Here is a 16604-nt window from a genome sequence, read left to right on the forward strand (position 1 = left end):
AAATGAAAGAACAAAGCACAGCAACAACCCCAAGCAACAGCCATGGCATTTCGCTCTGCCATTCTGGAGCACTATTTGAAAACTGAACTTAAGGCAACTTAAATCTAGCTACCAGGATAGCCACTCTGATTGCAATCGGAAGCTCAGGAATGATGACGATGAAACTGGTTTGTCAGTGAGTTAAGAGCCCCTGGGGGTTTTAGTAAACACACCTCCGGTGTTGTGCATGTGGGCCTTGTGCGCGTGGGCCGTGGAGGTGTGCTTTGGGTGCTGTACATGGTCCCTGCCCTCTCTTACATGGTATTTCCCTGCTCTGCTTCCCTGCCACTGCTTCCCTGCTCTGCTTCCCAGCCACTTGTTCCATCACACCCTTCTGCCACGATGCTTCTGCCTTGGTGGTAGCTGATCATGGACTGAATCTTCTGAAACCTGAGCACAGACACTTCCTCCTTTAGGTCGTGTATGTTGGGTATTTGGTCCAGGGATAAAAAGCTAATAGTTAAAAAACTGTTCCTGTCAGACTTACCAAAAGAGAGTGAGCTGAGCAAAAATAACTCTGCCTCACACAAACAAAAACATCAATTTTCCTGTGGGGGGGGGGGTGTAATAAAACCACTCCTTTTCTTTTAATCATTTAACCCTTAGAGGAGGGGAAAACCCGTAACTGACACTTCCCACGACAGCATGGAACAACTCTCCAGTGGCTGTGAAGTCATGGTCCCAGGTGGTGTTTTCATTCATCCCCTTGTCTTTTCAGTGTGTTCCCAGAATCCTCCTCTGAACAGAAACCAGGGCCAGGCTGCCGCACGGCCAAGGCCTCTCATTAACAGGTCTAGCTAAGGGGGAAACCATTTGTTCCAGGCAACAGAGGTGACAGGAAGACCCATTCCATCCAAACTGTGCCAAAGGCAAAGCATCTCTCCAACCTGTCCAACCTTCTTGCAATGTGACCTTATGCAAATCACTTGGCTTCCATAAATCTCTATAAAATGAAAACCTCTTTCCAAGCTATTGTGAGAATTAAGAGCAGGAGAGGTTATTTGGTACTCAAGAAATAAATATTCCTAGTCCCTGTCCCTTTCCTTCCATTAAAACTGTTTTTTCCAAACATGTCTTCTGATTCACCAACAACTGTCTATGAAATCTTTCAATGGCCTCCCCCCACCCTGTCTCAGTACTAGACACTGAGTACTAGCCCAAGGCCTTCACACTGAGCTTACCTCCCACCCCAGAAGGAGCTCACTAAATTCCCCAACCTGGGCTGGAACTTGTGATCCTCCTGCCTCAGCCTCTCAGTGTACTAAGATTACAGGTGTACACCACCACACCTTGGTCTTCTTCCATTTTTAATAGCCTCCCTATTTGAGAACAAGAACTCTCACTAGGTTCCTTTGCTGTGGGAGGTGAATTTCTACATGGATGCTCTGGAATATATGGATGTCAAAAAGAGGAATTTCAGAACATGAAAATAACTAAGTATACATCACAAACATACACTCCACATATTACAGAACATGTAGACTAAATGCCATTTCAGGATAAGGCATGGGGGCTGATACATGTTTATAATAAAGGAGAGGAAGTTGAGGTGGCAGGGAAACCTATGCTGGAACAGATTCAGGGACACAATGATTTTGAAACCTGTTTCATTTCCTACAAATGCACCTCCAGTGGCAGCTTGGACTCTGGAGGGAGACCCTATTTTAAAATAAATAAAATGCTATCCCTCTCCTATACACATCACTCACTCTTCTTCCCCCAGACACATATAAGTAAAGTATGTCTGACAATGGATATCTTACCTATAGTGATTTAACTACTGAATTACAAAAGTATATCTAAAGTGTTTTCTACTCGTTATGACTCAAGGCATTATAAATAGTACAATTTTAAACTGGTAAGACCTCAAACTGATGATATACAGTATACAAGGGCTGAGTGAAAATTGTTAAATTAAGCAAATTATGAAGAGTGCTATGTACCAAGCACCATTCTAAGACCTTTGTATATCTCACTTGATCCTTAAAATCTTATCCTTGTCATTTCAAATAGAGAAATTAAGGCCACGAAGGTTAAGATCATAATCAATGTAGAAACTTGAATTAAACTGCAAAATACAAGATTTGCTGGCAATAAATAAAGTATCTTTATTATGATTATTTTAAAAGTTAAAATTTGCATGTTTCCTTGATAAAGTAGTCTAGAACAGGATAAAAAATTACAAAAAAGCAAGCTCTTTATGACTCATTTGAATTAACTATAAAATTAAAATACCTATTTTAATACTTTCTAAAATAACACAAAATATATTCAGTATATAATATAAACTTTAATAGTCCAATTCTCCTAATAAGCAATTATTTACAAACTCTGAACTAAGAGAAAAGGATTTAGCTAAACAAATAAACAATGTTCTTGAGTAATTTTATCCTAAGTAATCTATGCTTTGGAGTAGAAATACCCATGTAACACAGTATGTAAATGTTATATTCTTACACTTAGTTGGTGTGAGCTTATTCCAACCTAACTTCCTGTGTGCCTTGAAAATACAACTTTTTAAAGCTATTACGAATTTGTAAGTTTAATAATTGAGGCTAACATTCAAAACAACGTATCTTAAAAGTACAGAATCTAATGATGCCCTTATTTTTGTTAAACTTATCCTCATTAACAAGGTAAAGCATTTTCCTTTCTAAACTTTATAATTTTATTATCTGTGTAACAAAAACATAAGACTAGTAAGCAAAGCAAGCAACATTACTTTTTTAAATAACATCTTTAATTAAAGTTTTTGCAAAGGTAAAATATTAAACTTAAAATAGGTCTTAGAGTACATCAAAATACTAAGTTCTCTAACTGTATTTCAAGATGGTCTTTAAAACATAATATCCCATATATCACAGAAGAGCAACCTTGATCTGCAATTGTACAGAATGAATTTTACAAACATAATAAATATATTTATGTCCTTACACACAACAGTATGTACAACAGCAGGTGACAATAGTAGCTCAGAACAGTAAAAAGGATTAGCTCCTCCCCCAGGTCTAGCACTAACACATACTGGACGATTTAAGGAAACTTAACTGAAAGAATGGTTACTAAATGAATGTAGGTCTTCCCTTAAAAGAGAAGGCAAGAGTTTTTATTCCTCAAAATACACAAAATATTAAGTCTGAGGTGTTCCTTAAACCACAGAAAATGACAAATGATAGACTAAGGCAGGCTTCAAGAATATAAATTTCAGAATAATTTCCATAGCATAAGATTAAAGCTAACACAAACTCATGAGGAAACACATAAGACTACTTTTTAATTCAAAATTTGCTATAGCTGATTCAAACAGGTAGGTGGAGGATAGACATGAGGTGAAATGAAAACGTACAAAAACAGATCAATAAAACATTGCACAAAAGCTCAAAAAAGTTCAAGGTGAAATAATCTGAAAATATAGGAACTTTCTCAATCGGAACAAAATACTAAGTTATAAAGGGAATTCCCAAGAGGAAATCAAGTCTGTTTTTCCATACAAGGCATATTTACCCTCTGATAATAATGGTGACATTATTGCTATAAGATAATAAAAAAAAATTACTCTTAGAGGGAGACAATTCTTTTCATTCCTCCCTAAAAGTCAGGAAAAAAAAATCCTTGATATTCACTATAGCAAAAGAAAGTCTTTATACAAAAGCTATTTTTATGTTCTTATTTTCTAAAAGCAGAGTCTATTATGCTTATTAAGAACACAATCACTATACATACTGCTCAAATCAGGATGCAACTGTAGAGTATCAGTGGCTTTGATTTTTAAAAAGGCAACAGTGTAAATGTGACATGACACTTAACAGAAAGAAATGTCAATATTTCAAAAAATATAAAAGCCCAATATAAAGATCCCCCTCATAAAGAGACATTTTGCTCTAGAAACTGATTGCACATTAAAGAGTTGTTTTAGCCACACGTGGCACTGCACAGAAATTAAATGTGCTTTCAGGAATTCAAGGGGTCCGACTCTAAAAATGACCACCAAGCAAGAGTGTGGATACTGAAAGGCACACACTTTCACACCTTCAGTCATTTTGCGTCAGTTCTCCTTAGCGCTATGGATCAATGTTAATTTTTTAAAAATGAAAGGTGCCATCACCATCTGTGCAAATCTAAACAAATCCTCTTCTAAAAACCACTGCTTATTTTCTTAATACCAAGTCAGAACTGTTTTCCCCCTTTAGATGAACAAACTACTTTCATTTTAAAATCCTGAAGGAATCCCTTGCCTTTTCAAAGGAATGACATTGTAATGTAACCTAACAAAATCATTTGTTAAATATAATGTTAAAAGCATGATTAAGAATTCAAAGGAGGTGACATTCATAGAGCAAAAGACACTATAGTAAAAATAAACATGCTATTTGATTAAAAGGAGCATAATGCAGTAATATATAAGAACACAACTTGATATGCAGTGTTGTTTGGACCAGCTTTCAGAATTTTTACAGGTAAAAGAAAAGCACTTGCCAAGTATGCTATAATTAATATGCAGCACACAGGTGCAAATACAAATGGTTATTTCCTGCTTCAAAATAACACCAGTGAGTCACTCTGAAAGCAGTGGTTGTTCATGTTTGAAAATAGTTACAGTAACAGGCCAGTATACAATGCAGCTATGAATATGAATGCTTGTCTACAAAGAGGGCCAAGACATGAGCTAAATATCATACAGTATTCTAAGTTTCAGTAGCATAAGAACTACTAGATGGCCAAAGGGTTTAAACTTACACAACATTGCAGCATTGCTGCATTTCCATAGGTAGTTCAAGTCGTTGACTTCTGCACTCAGTAAATATAAGCCTACTAGTAACCATTCTGAAGGACAACGGAACAAGGCTTCTGTGACTTTACTCCCTTCTTCTTCTCTCCTCCCAGTCTTATTAATAATACACAAAAACAAAAATTGTGTGTGCTTTCAGTGTAGTGGGGTAAAAGATACGATTAATATCGTCAAAATAAAAGCTGGTGCCACTGGTGGCATCTAAATAAATCCTAACTAGCATGCTAGATACCACCATTTATACCAAAGTTCAAAACTTAAGTTAAAAAGATCAGGTTGGTAAGAAGGGTAGGAAGTAGACCAAAAAAAATTTTGTTTCATTAGCCTTTTAGAAAGATTTGTGTTGAAAATAAAATACTGTAATAGCTCAGAGTTTCCTCCTTTGTAATATACTTTACTGTAACTTCTGGAAACATATAAAGGCAAATAAGACAAAAATGGAAGACAAAAAGAATCAATATACAAGTGACTTAAACACCTATGAATTTTATCAAGAAAAACCATGAGAAATCGAATTAGTTCTTAGAACACAAAAGCAGAGTGTTTCTGCAGTTCTCCCAGGCAGCTGAAGAAAATACTGCCAAATTGTTCTTCAAAGCCCTTATAGAAATACAGAGCTTTGCATTAATATACATACTAAATTTCTATTATTTTAATATACACTCAAATTTCTATGCTTCTTTCCAATGTGCAAACTGGAGCCCGAGTCTATCAATGGCCTGGATGAGCCACCCAATGAAAGAGAGGTAAATATGTACTTAGTGGCCCACCTCCCTCAACCCCCCTCCCAAAATTTCCCCTCAAATTACAAAGTTGCTTTTAAAAAACTTGTTCAATTAAAATAATGTTTTTAAATTCTTTACTAGTAAACACAAGAAACTTTTATAATTACTAAATTGTTTAATAAAAATTCAGGTCCTCACCACCTGTCCTTATGCTTCAATCAATGTACAGAATATCTGAACATTTAAAGACTAAATGCATATATAAGCACACACTTCAGCCCAACAAGAAAAACCTTCATATACACTCAAGTACATACAATTTTAGTCAGATGATATCTTTATGAAATAAAAATGTATTCCTGAGGAGCCAATTAGGGTTTCTTTTTAAAGTGTAGGACTAAACAGTTTTTCTGTAGATAAATTAAAGTTGTCACTTTTAATTCCACTTAACTAAAATCTAAGTTTTTAAAGTATGAAAACCTAATTAAAATAAATACCCATTCCTGGGTCAAATTTTGTCTCCAAACTGTGATCACTGATTACACTTCCTTAAACTCTTAAATAGATGTTTCATAAAGCAGGGAAGAGGTATATATTACGGAGGAAGAATAACAGGTAAAAAATTTTAAGACCTACTATGAGAATTTTAAATTGTTTTCTTATACAAGTGAATTAAAATTGAACACCATAATTCTTACCCTTTCGTAAAAAGCTCACACGTACTTTTTACCAAATATAACCACATACAATAAGCAGTTTCATTTCAATCTATCAAAAGGAAGTTTCTTCAGTTCATTCCAACAAGTGCCTTCTAACAGAGCCCAAGTTGGAGGAAGGAATATAGACAAAACTTTACATGCTAATTACCGGTGGCAAGTTCCTGTGTTTAAAATTGACAGTTATGGTTTTCCTACACAAAACCCAACCCCTCCCCGCAACAACCCCAGGTACTACAGTTCCATGGCTTGCCAGTTAGAAGTAGTGTCTATGTTGTGTCAAGGTCTATCTTTGTTCCAGTAGCTTTTGCTTCTACTGCACTTTTCTGACATGCAGAAGTAAAGTTTTGGTTGGTATATGTCCAAGTTTTAAACCATCCACTTTAAAGATTTTTAAAGTTTCTTTTGTTTCTAAAAGAAAAGAAGCAACTCTTCACCATTCTGCATCTCCAATGGCTTTGGAAAATATATAATCTCTTCCATTAAGATTCATAATGCCATCCTTGAGATGAAATTTCCATTTGTTTTTACTTCTGTGTATCTAAATAAACAAAAACAAAATTAGGATCTAACAAATACAAATACAAAAATCCATTCACAAAAATTTCACAAAACTTCATATTATACAATATTGTATTTCCAATTTACTAAGTTTAATTTGACCACCTCCTCCCTAAAAAGTCTCTCACTGAATGGATTTTAAGAAATAAGCTTACTCCTAATTAGTATTATGTGTATTACAGCTCTTGGGACTTGTGTTTACCGAAGTAGTTCATTTGTAACCAGTACACTTTTTTTTAAACCAAAATCCAACTCCCTATACAATGTTCTCAAAACCTAACACAGAATTTCTCATTTAATATTGCAGAACTGCTCACCTGGTACAGATATTTTCTGAGATCCAAATTCTAAAATCTCACGCCTAACCTCTCAATACAAACATTCTCTATAGTGTATTCTTGGCCAATGGTTGTTCAGTGTCTGCCTGAATATGATTTACAAGTAAGGGGGAAAGAATTCCAAATTAAGTTATTAATTTTGGGGACAGCTTTCTTGTCTTTTGTACTTTCCCCTACTGAAATCCGCCTCCTCTAACTTCCAGTTACTGATTCTAGCTCTGCCTTTTGAAACTTAAAAAGCTACCAAACTCTTCATATATTTGAAAACCACTCATGTTCTTCTTCTAGATTCAAACACAAAAAAAGTTTAAACAACAGACGGTAGAGACTCAGATTAAGCAGTATTTAATAGCTTTGATCTCAACAAAGTAGACATTAAATCTGCTATTTTATAGTGGGTGACCTGAATGTCTAACAGACATACTACACTTAACATGTCCAGAGCTGAACTCCCTCTCCTAACCCTGCTCCAAGTGCAGCCACTTTCCATCTGAGTTGATGGCAACATCATCCTCATATTCAGTTTGTCACTGAAGTACCCTGGACTCACTCCTGATTCTTTTTTTTCCCCCTTCTACCATACAACCAAGAGACAAGAAATCCTGTTGACTCCTACTTCAAAAAAAAAAAAAAAAGAATCTAAGATCCAACTAGCCCTCATCACTTTAATAATACCACCATAGCCTGAGTCACTGTTTCTTGGATTACTGCACTGTATCTCTAGTCTCCTGGTTTCTACCTTTGCTTCCTCTCCACACTACCTTCAACAAAGGTGGCAAAGTAATCCTTTTCAAATTTAAATCAGATCACACCATTTCTCCATTTGAAACCTTCTGATAGCTTCCCCATATATTCAGAATAGAGTCCATGTCCTTATAGAAACCCATACTGTCTGCCTCTGTGTTAGCCTCCAACTCCCCCTCTCTCCTTAATTTAGCTACACTGGCTGCTCCTCAAACAAAACAAGCAGGCTCTGCCACCAGATAGGGCTGTTTGCTTAAATGTTATCTACACAAAAGACCTACTTAACTGACTATTCTAATTGAAACTGTCCCCTTTCCCTTCTCATCAGTACTCTTCCATAGCAAGTATCAGCTGGTACTATGCCATATTAATAAATCAATTCTGTTTTAACATCTGTCTACCTACACTAGAGTAAGCTTCCCAACAAGGAACTTTTGTTTTGTTTTGCTCACTAGTGTATCTCAAGCCACTATGACATCACAGGAACTCAGTAGGCATCTGCTGAATGAAAAGACCTGAGTCTCCCTTAAAAAATTCCCAGTGAAGTATTAATTATCCTAAATATGGGTATACAAATATATTTCCAGTATGAGCCAAGTGAATGAAACCTGAAATACAGTAAGATTACAGAGAGAAAAATAAGTGATGAGTACCCAGGAAATAGGAATTCCCAGAAAAGTAAGGAAATTGACTGCATTTTACTGAAGGGTAATTTGTTCAAACCAAATGTAGAAAAGTTTCATGGTGTACATGTAGTTCATGTGCTCAGAACTGAAGTCATGATAGGCAACAGATGATAAATACTCTTATATGAACAAAAATAAAAAGTACAATTTGAAAAGCAATTCATTTACTAGCATAAGCCTTTCATGAAGGAATATCCCAAATGACAAGAGAAAAGCCTCTTAAATTTTCCAGTGAAAACATATTAAAGTAAAATTACCTATAAACAAAGCTGAAGCCTGTATATCATTCAACAAATGTTGTAACATTCATCATCTATCTACACTTGAGAATTCTACCACATTATTAGCACTTAATAACAGACTGATGTGACTGGCAATACATATCTTATTCCATTTTCTCCTCAAAAACTTACTCACTGAAAATTTAAAGTTTAGGTGTCAAAACTAAACTCCTAAAATTCAAGTATGCTCAAATCATATTCAACCTCTTAATTGATCAACAGGATACACTACCATTTACTGTGACTAAAACGTCAACCCCTCCACTCTTTCAATTTTTCTAATTTTTAAAATTAGACTTAAAAAACAAACAAACAAACAAAAAAACCCCCAGCAAATTCCTCAAAGAAAAAACAGAACAACAACAAAAATTTTATTCTTTGGGCCTGGGATTTAGCTCAGTGGCGCCATGCCCGCCTAGCAAGCACAAAGTCCCGAGTTGGATCCCCGATACCAGGGATCAAAACAAAACAAAACAAAACTAAACAACAAAACCAAATAATATTAAGACTTCTGAAATTTTTAAAACTGTTTATGATTCAAAGTACTACTTAAAGCTATTTTCAATGTTCTAGTCTAAAACACTGAAGTAATGTACCTGGTAATAAAACAAACCAATTTTAAGGTTTCAAATATTATGTGTACAGTCTGTCAAGAGGAAATGAAACCATTCTCTAGTAACAGGAAAATACTTAAAATAATAAAAATACTTAGAACTAGATTCCCTAGTTAATCTAAGATCTCTTGCTTGCTAAATCTTACATTTTGTTATTTTGAAAATGTGTTTAATTTAGTTACAAGCAGTTCCCTTGAGACTTCCTGACCAAAAAAGGTTTATTAGTGCTTGCTGTTTTAACCTCATACTCTTGCTCTGTGTGTATGTATCAGGAAATTACATTTGTAATTTCCAATAACTGTAACAAAAGCCTTGAAAAGATAACTTTAAGAATTAGGAACACAGGGCTGGGGATTTAGCTCAGTGGTTCCGGCACCTGGTTTACAAGTGAAAGGTTCCAAGTTGATCCCTGGCAGCCGCCCCCAACCCCCAAAAAATAGGAACATAAAGAATCAACAGTTAATACTCATGGAATTTGGTTTAAAAATTCCTTAATATTACAAAATTACAGCAAAGCCATATAAAATTTTAAAATAATTTTCAGCAAAACTGTTATTTTCAGTCCTGTTTATTGTCCTACTCTTCTTCGTAGTAATAAGTAACGTTAGAAATTTTAATTAAATCCTTTTAGCTTTGAGATTGTTGTAGCTAATGAAAAACAAGATTGTGTTATTAAGATAATGTTAAAGGACAAATTCTAAACAGCTCTGTTTATAAGTTGAGACAGTTTAAATTGAAAAAATCATTACTTATTTTTTTAAGTGTAAAATTAAGAAATTAGTTTTATTCACTGTCAAAAATAACCTATGAGGGCCAGGGATTTAGCTCAGTGGCACAGGGCCTGCCTCGCAAGCACGAGGTCGTGAGTTCGATCCTCAGTACCACAGGAAAAAAACTCCCATAAAACAACAAAAAACGAAAACAAAACCTACGATACGGTCACATTTTCACACTATTTATGAAGTATAATACAGTCATTAATTAGTGGCCCAAATGTTTTATTCAGTGGGGCAGAAAACAGAGTTTAGAGAAGAAATTACAACAAAAATAGTATTAGTGATCTGAAGATGAAATGCTTACCTTATCATACTGGCATACAACAACATTTTCTGTGTCAAAGAGTTCCTGCCCTTCCTCATCACTCACATCATCTTCACTATTGAGGGGCTCCTACAGGTAAGAAAAAAATTTATAAATAAATTTCATGTACTGCTATTAAAAGTCCCCTCTAATATTGAATGAAGAGATGAAATGACATTGATGGTCTTCGAATACCAAATATCAAATGTGCATTTATATATACCACAGAGGCAGTACAGTACTATTAATCAGATTTTATCTAATGATTTTCTGATGTTAATGAAATTTCAATAAGAAATTAAATAATATTAAAACAGTTCAGCTATATAACTAAGCCTGTACAGATTTCAACTTCATTTCTCATTTTATGAAAAACTGTTGTAACACCGCTAGCCATCAGAGATGCGAATTTAAACAGCACTGAGATTCCATCTCAGCCCAGAAAGAATGGCTATCATCAAGAAATCAAATAATAATAAATGCTGGCAAGGCTTTGGGGGAAAAGGAACCCTTGGAAATCAGTATGGAGTGTCCTCAAACTAGAGAGAGTTTTAGTGTCCTAAAACTAGAAATTCCATTTGACCCAGCCATTTCCCTTCTAGGTATCTTCTCGAAAGAATTGAAGTCATCATGTTATAGTGATATGTGCAGACCCACATTTATAACACACAATTCACAATAGCTAAATCTTGGAAGTGGGCTACATGACCATCAACAGACGAACTGATAAAGGAAATGTATTTATACTCCCATGGAGTACTACTCTGCCATAAAGAAGGATAAACTTCAATCATTTGTAGGAAAATGGATACATCATGAGACAATAATGTTAAATGAAATCAGACACAAAAGTTTAAATATCACATGGTTTCTCTTACATGAGAAACCCAAAGTATAATTTAAAGAGCAAAAGAAAGCTAAGTAATAGGACACAGGGAAATAGGTCTTTTGCAAATGGGAAGAGGACCAACACATAGAAGGGGAGAGAAGGATGAGGAATGAGGAGTAAAAAGAATTAAAATGTGTTATATATCAATTCCCCACAATGAATGTAATCACTATATACTGTGAATATATACTAATAAAAATTAAAATTAACCGGAAGAAAAATCATGATAAAGTATTCAATGAAAAATGGACATAGGAATATTTTGCAATGATAAATAACACTACACGTAATTTGTAGAGAAATTATATCAGTTTTTCAAAGATTACAATCTGAAAAGACATTACATGCAAAAAATGCTACCACATTCAACACCTATCAAGGAATGTGTAATGGATTCTATTATAAAAGCTAGCAGCAAATCTATCTGCAAAAAAATTTAAAACCATTTACTGAGCATATGTTTATTAAGCAATGTTCAGAAAGTATGCAAATATAAACCAGGTATGCTGGCACATGTCTGTAATATCCCAGCACTTGGGAGGCTGAAGCAGGAGGATTGCTGCAAGTTTGAGCCAGCCTGGACTACACAGTAAGTTCAAGCCCAGCCAGATCTGTCCTGATAAAGACAGATTTTTCTAAAATCACTTTGTCTCACTTGACTATAGCCAGATGAATCAAAGAAACAGGACAATATATCAAGAGATATTTGGAGGGTAAAGCTGCTTATTTCATATTTTATGCTTTGACAACAGATGAAAGTAATGATACTACAGATACACTTCAACTTTTATTAAAGGTATTGGTAACAAATACATCATTGAAGAAATGGCTTTTCTGGTGCCATTAAAAGACAAAGCTAAATCTCTTGACTTGCATGAAGCAGCAAAAATTAGATTAAAACAATTTTCTTTAACCTTTATCAATATATCTGCTATAGCTACTGGCAATTCCCTACAGATGGTTGCTAAAAAAAGAGAGATTTATAAATGAATTGTCACTAGCAGCTCAGAGTTGATGTCCTAACACTGCATCATACACCAAAAAAATTTATGTGCAAAAGTTTTGAAAATGGATGTCATTCAAACTGTCAAGAGCTTTGAGCTTGGTAAGTCAAGGGATGAGATCATCACCAATTCTTTCATAGGGACACTGATTTTTGGGGCATCATTTTTTTCTAAAGTAAGGTGGCTCAGCTGGAGTAATATGCTGAAAGAATAATCTACAAAATGAAATCAAGTCATTTATAAAATCAAAAGAAAACTTTGTGCCAGAACTTGAAGATGAAAAATGACTCACTGATTTAGCATTTTTGATGGATTAGATCACTCATTTAAAAAAGCCATCTTCAAGGTGAAAATCAACATATCAGTACTGTATTACCATATGGCAAGCTCAAGTTATGGCCAATAATTTTATGCATTTTGATAAACAGTTTTGAGTATAGTGAAAAATATGCAGCCTTGCTTTGTGTTTTGGGGTTTTTTGGCACAAGGGATCAAACTCAGGTCCTTGCACTTGCGCATCAGGCGGTGAAACCACTGAGCTAAATCCACGGCCCTGCTTTGTGTTTTGACTCACTTTGTGAGCAAGTTTCAAGATTCTGGAAAAGTCATCAATTTTTTGGTGTATCTGTGACTCCATCTGCAGTGGACATAAATATATTCCCTACCAATTTTCAAATGGAATGGAGAGTTCCAATCATTCAACTCAGAGAAAAATCTGACCATGTCTTTTTACTAGACTTTCATTAAGACCTATCATACTAGAGAAAAACATTCACTTCACAATCATACCCTATGTATGCATGCCATTGCTTCTGGCACAACATACATTTGTGAGAGACTATTTTCAAAGATGAAGCATATGAAGAGTAAAATTAGATTAAATGTTTCTGAACAGCACCTTGCGAACTCAGATTTCAATCACTTCCATCAAACCAGACAATGATGCAGTAGTTCCACAAAAACAAAGTCAAATATCCATCTAGTTTTATGTTCCTTTTGCTCTTTAAAATGTTATAATAAACATTTTAAAGTTTTGTTACTTATATATATTAATTACATTATGGATTTTATATGTGGCATAAGGAAGTTCTCTTTATTCAATGTGGCTCTGACAATATAAAAGACTGAACACCCATGAAACTGTTTCCAAGAGTAAACAATTAGAAACAACCCTATGTATTCAATATTTAATAATAAACTTTAAAAAAATACTTAATTTAGAAGAACTTTGCACCAAGATAAAAAAAGATTACATCATATGCTGAGGGAAGCGATAAACAGTGAAAATCGAACTAGTCTGGAATATGGACCCAAACCCAAAAAGTTTTGACTAAAATGGTTACCTTCAGTTTTTCTTGAGTTTCTTCTCCCTCAAAATGTTTTCAGGCTTTTTAAATTACTAAACCAAATATCAACCACATTTATCTTTTCTACCAATGTCTTATGTTTAAGTCACATTACAAATTCAGAAGCCCAAGAATCAGAATTACTTCCAATCTCCACTAACTTTATTAATAAAACTTAATTTGGCAATGAAACAATTATATTTTACAAATGGGAATACAGCCAGAAAAATCTAAAAACTTAAGTTAGGGCAATCTAACTTTATTTTTTAAATTTTTATTTTGCACAGCACCTCACAGCTTCAAAAAAAACCAGGATGTAATTCATCTACTTAGAACCAAATAAAACAGGAAATGATCGAACAAATTCACTTTTCAAGTATTCTCTAGAAACTTACTTCTTCCACCTGCCCATCTTCAGCTCCATCTTTCTCTTTGTCTTCCTCTTCATCATCATCATAGTCTTCTTCCTCATCTTCATCTTCCTCGGATGATGTATCTCCAGTTCCATCAACTTGTAAGACCAGTGGAGCTTGCTGTTGGGTAGGTTGTGCCTGTGGCTGCTGCTGACCAGCTGCAGTGATCTGTGCTTGTGCCGCAGTAGGTGCCGCCACTGTCGTAGGTATAACTTGAGTCTTATTTCCTGTAAATAAGATTTGCTGAGGCTGGATAATGACACCTGTCTGTGGTGAAATTCCTCCAGGAAGAGGGGCTAGAACCTAAGGCAAAAGAAAACCATGTATTAGGAACTAGTTAGAGAATCAAGTACGGTAAAAAAAAATTCACCAAAATGTTAAAGAATCATCAGAAATGGCTATTACCTCATACGTAGTTAAAACCAATAAAGTATAAAAGCAATGTTTAGTGTACTGACCCACTAACTTTCCATTTTACCATTCAAATCTCTCAAACAAAGATTATCTAGAGCTGATTGCTTCATTTAGCACTTATTGTGTATGTGTCAGACATTCTTGCATAAGCCAAGCGTTATACAAGTCACTGGCTGATTTGCTTGAGGTATAGAATGGTTTGGTTACTAGCAAAGCTTGTAACTAAAAGGAAAAAAATCTGAACCTAGACTTTGGTGGTCCAGAGCCCTGCTTAGGCTATTAAACTCTACTGCCTCAACATGAAGAAAAATGGACTGAGAATTTGAAGACCCAGATCTGGTTTTGTTTAAGATTAGACACAGAAAAAGCACAAGCGATTCATTCAACCTCTCTAAGCTTGTCATTTCATTGCTAGAAGATCAATGGTTCTCACTCAACACTGGCAGCAAATTAGAACCACCTGGTAGCTTAGAAAGTACTGAAACATAGGCTGCACTATTTAATGTTCTGATTTCACTGATGTGAGATAAAAGCTATTAATTTTACTAACAACTCTCCAGATGCTTCTATCATCCAATCATTACCAAGAACTAATAAATATGTACACTGCTTCCTTCCAGGTTCTGCATTCTACAATTCTGAACTAACCTACAACCTGAATACATCAACAAATATTAACTATTATTAGCCAGGCATGGTGGCACATGCCTGTAGTCCCAGCACTTGGGAGGCTGAGGCAGGAGGATTGCCATGTGTTTGAGGTCAGCCTGGGCTACACAGTGAGTTCAAGGTCAGCTTGAACTACATAGCAAGACCCTGTCTCAAAAAAGAAAAAAAAAAAAAGGGAAAAAATATTAACTATATGAATTATAATTATCATATTCATAGTTATTAAAAATTTAAACGACCTAATGCCTGTTACTTGCCATTAGGTTCAAAGAATGTAAATTTTTTTCCTTTAAGAAAATTACAGACTGAACATGCAAAATAAATAAACCAAAAACAACTAAAAAAGATACAAGATACTGTAATAGAACACAGGTATTCGAATCTCTAATTGAAAAGTTTGTATTTTGTAGTATTTTAGATACTCGGTTTAAAGATGCTCAACTGGTAACCTACACAAATATTCCAAGATCTGAAATTCCCCTTATGCCAAGCATTTCTGATAAAGGAAACAACGTGCATGATAGTCTTTTTTGAGAACACCGAAGAGGGTACCAATTTCAGCTTGGAGGACAGGAATGATCAATATTATCTTCCTAATAAATAATACTTCAGTTTCTATGTGTGTTATAAGGAAATTAGCCAGGCTTTTCTGTTTGTTTTATCTGGAGGGAGTGGAAGAAGTTGTGGGATAGAATGCCAAAGGCAGTATTCTAAATAAAAGAATAGCGTCAAGTGAAACCAGAAGTGACAACAGCACATCATTTTTGGAAAGTTATTTAGGGTGGGTTAATAGATCTGTTCTCTAATCTTGGGTCTTTCATCATATTACTATTACATTAAAATTATGTGTTTGTGTGATTTTTTTTTTAAGTACCTAAATTCTGTAAGAAAATAACTATACCTCTTTCATCTTTGTTCTTGCTGTACAATAGTATAACACTTGGCATACAAGTATGGTACAAGTATTTGTAAACTTTCAACAGCTGCTAAAGCAAATAACTGGGGGCATGGCAAGAGATAAACCTGCAGAATTCAAAGAAACAAGAACCACCCCAACCACCCAGGAATTTTTTTTTTTTTTAATCTTATAAACCATGTTGAAAAGTTTGGACTTTTTCCAACAGACAATGGAAAGCCACTACAAGATTTTAACTTCTTTACGAAAATGATGAACCAGACTGTAAACCCAGTCAGGTTAGGAGGACAGAAGATTAGAGGCAAGGAAACTGGTTAAGATAATGCAGTATTTTTAGTAATAAATTATGACAGCATAAACTAAGAAAATAGAGTGAGAAA

General features: G+C 34.8%; 1 protein-coding gene across 1 annotated transcript in view; it reads right to left on the reverse strand.

Annotated features, from left to right (window-relative positions):
* Positions 1-2757: 2757 nt before the first annotated feature.
* Positions 2758-16604, reverse strand: part of Gtf2a1 (general transcription factor IIA subunit 1) — a 35101-nt gene continuing 21254 nt past the window's right edge. The window contains exons 7-9 of the mRNA XM_004837104.3: positions 14208-14528; positions 10574-10663; positions 2758-6810 (exon numbers count right to left, since the gene is read on the reverse strand). Of these exons, the coding sequence (XP_004837161.1) occupies positions 6703-6810; positions 10574-10663; positions 14208-14528 (519 nt within the window). The 3' untranslated portion in view covers positions 2758-6702. The remainder of the gene's footprint in view (positions 6811-10573; positions 10664-14207; positions 14529-16604) is intronic.

This window comes from Heterocephalus glaber, unplaced genomic scaffold (genome assembly GCF_053883595.1).
Source record: "Heterocephalus glaber isolate CG9 unplaced genomic scaffold, H.glaber_assembly_v1.0 deba00001608, whole genome shotgun sequence".
NCBI classification, from domain to species: Eukaryota; Metazoa; Chordata; class Mammalia; order Rodentia; family Bathyergidae; genus Heterocephalus; species Heterocephalus glaber.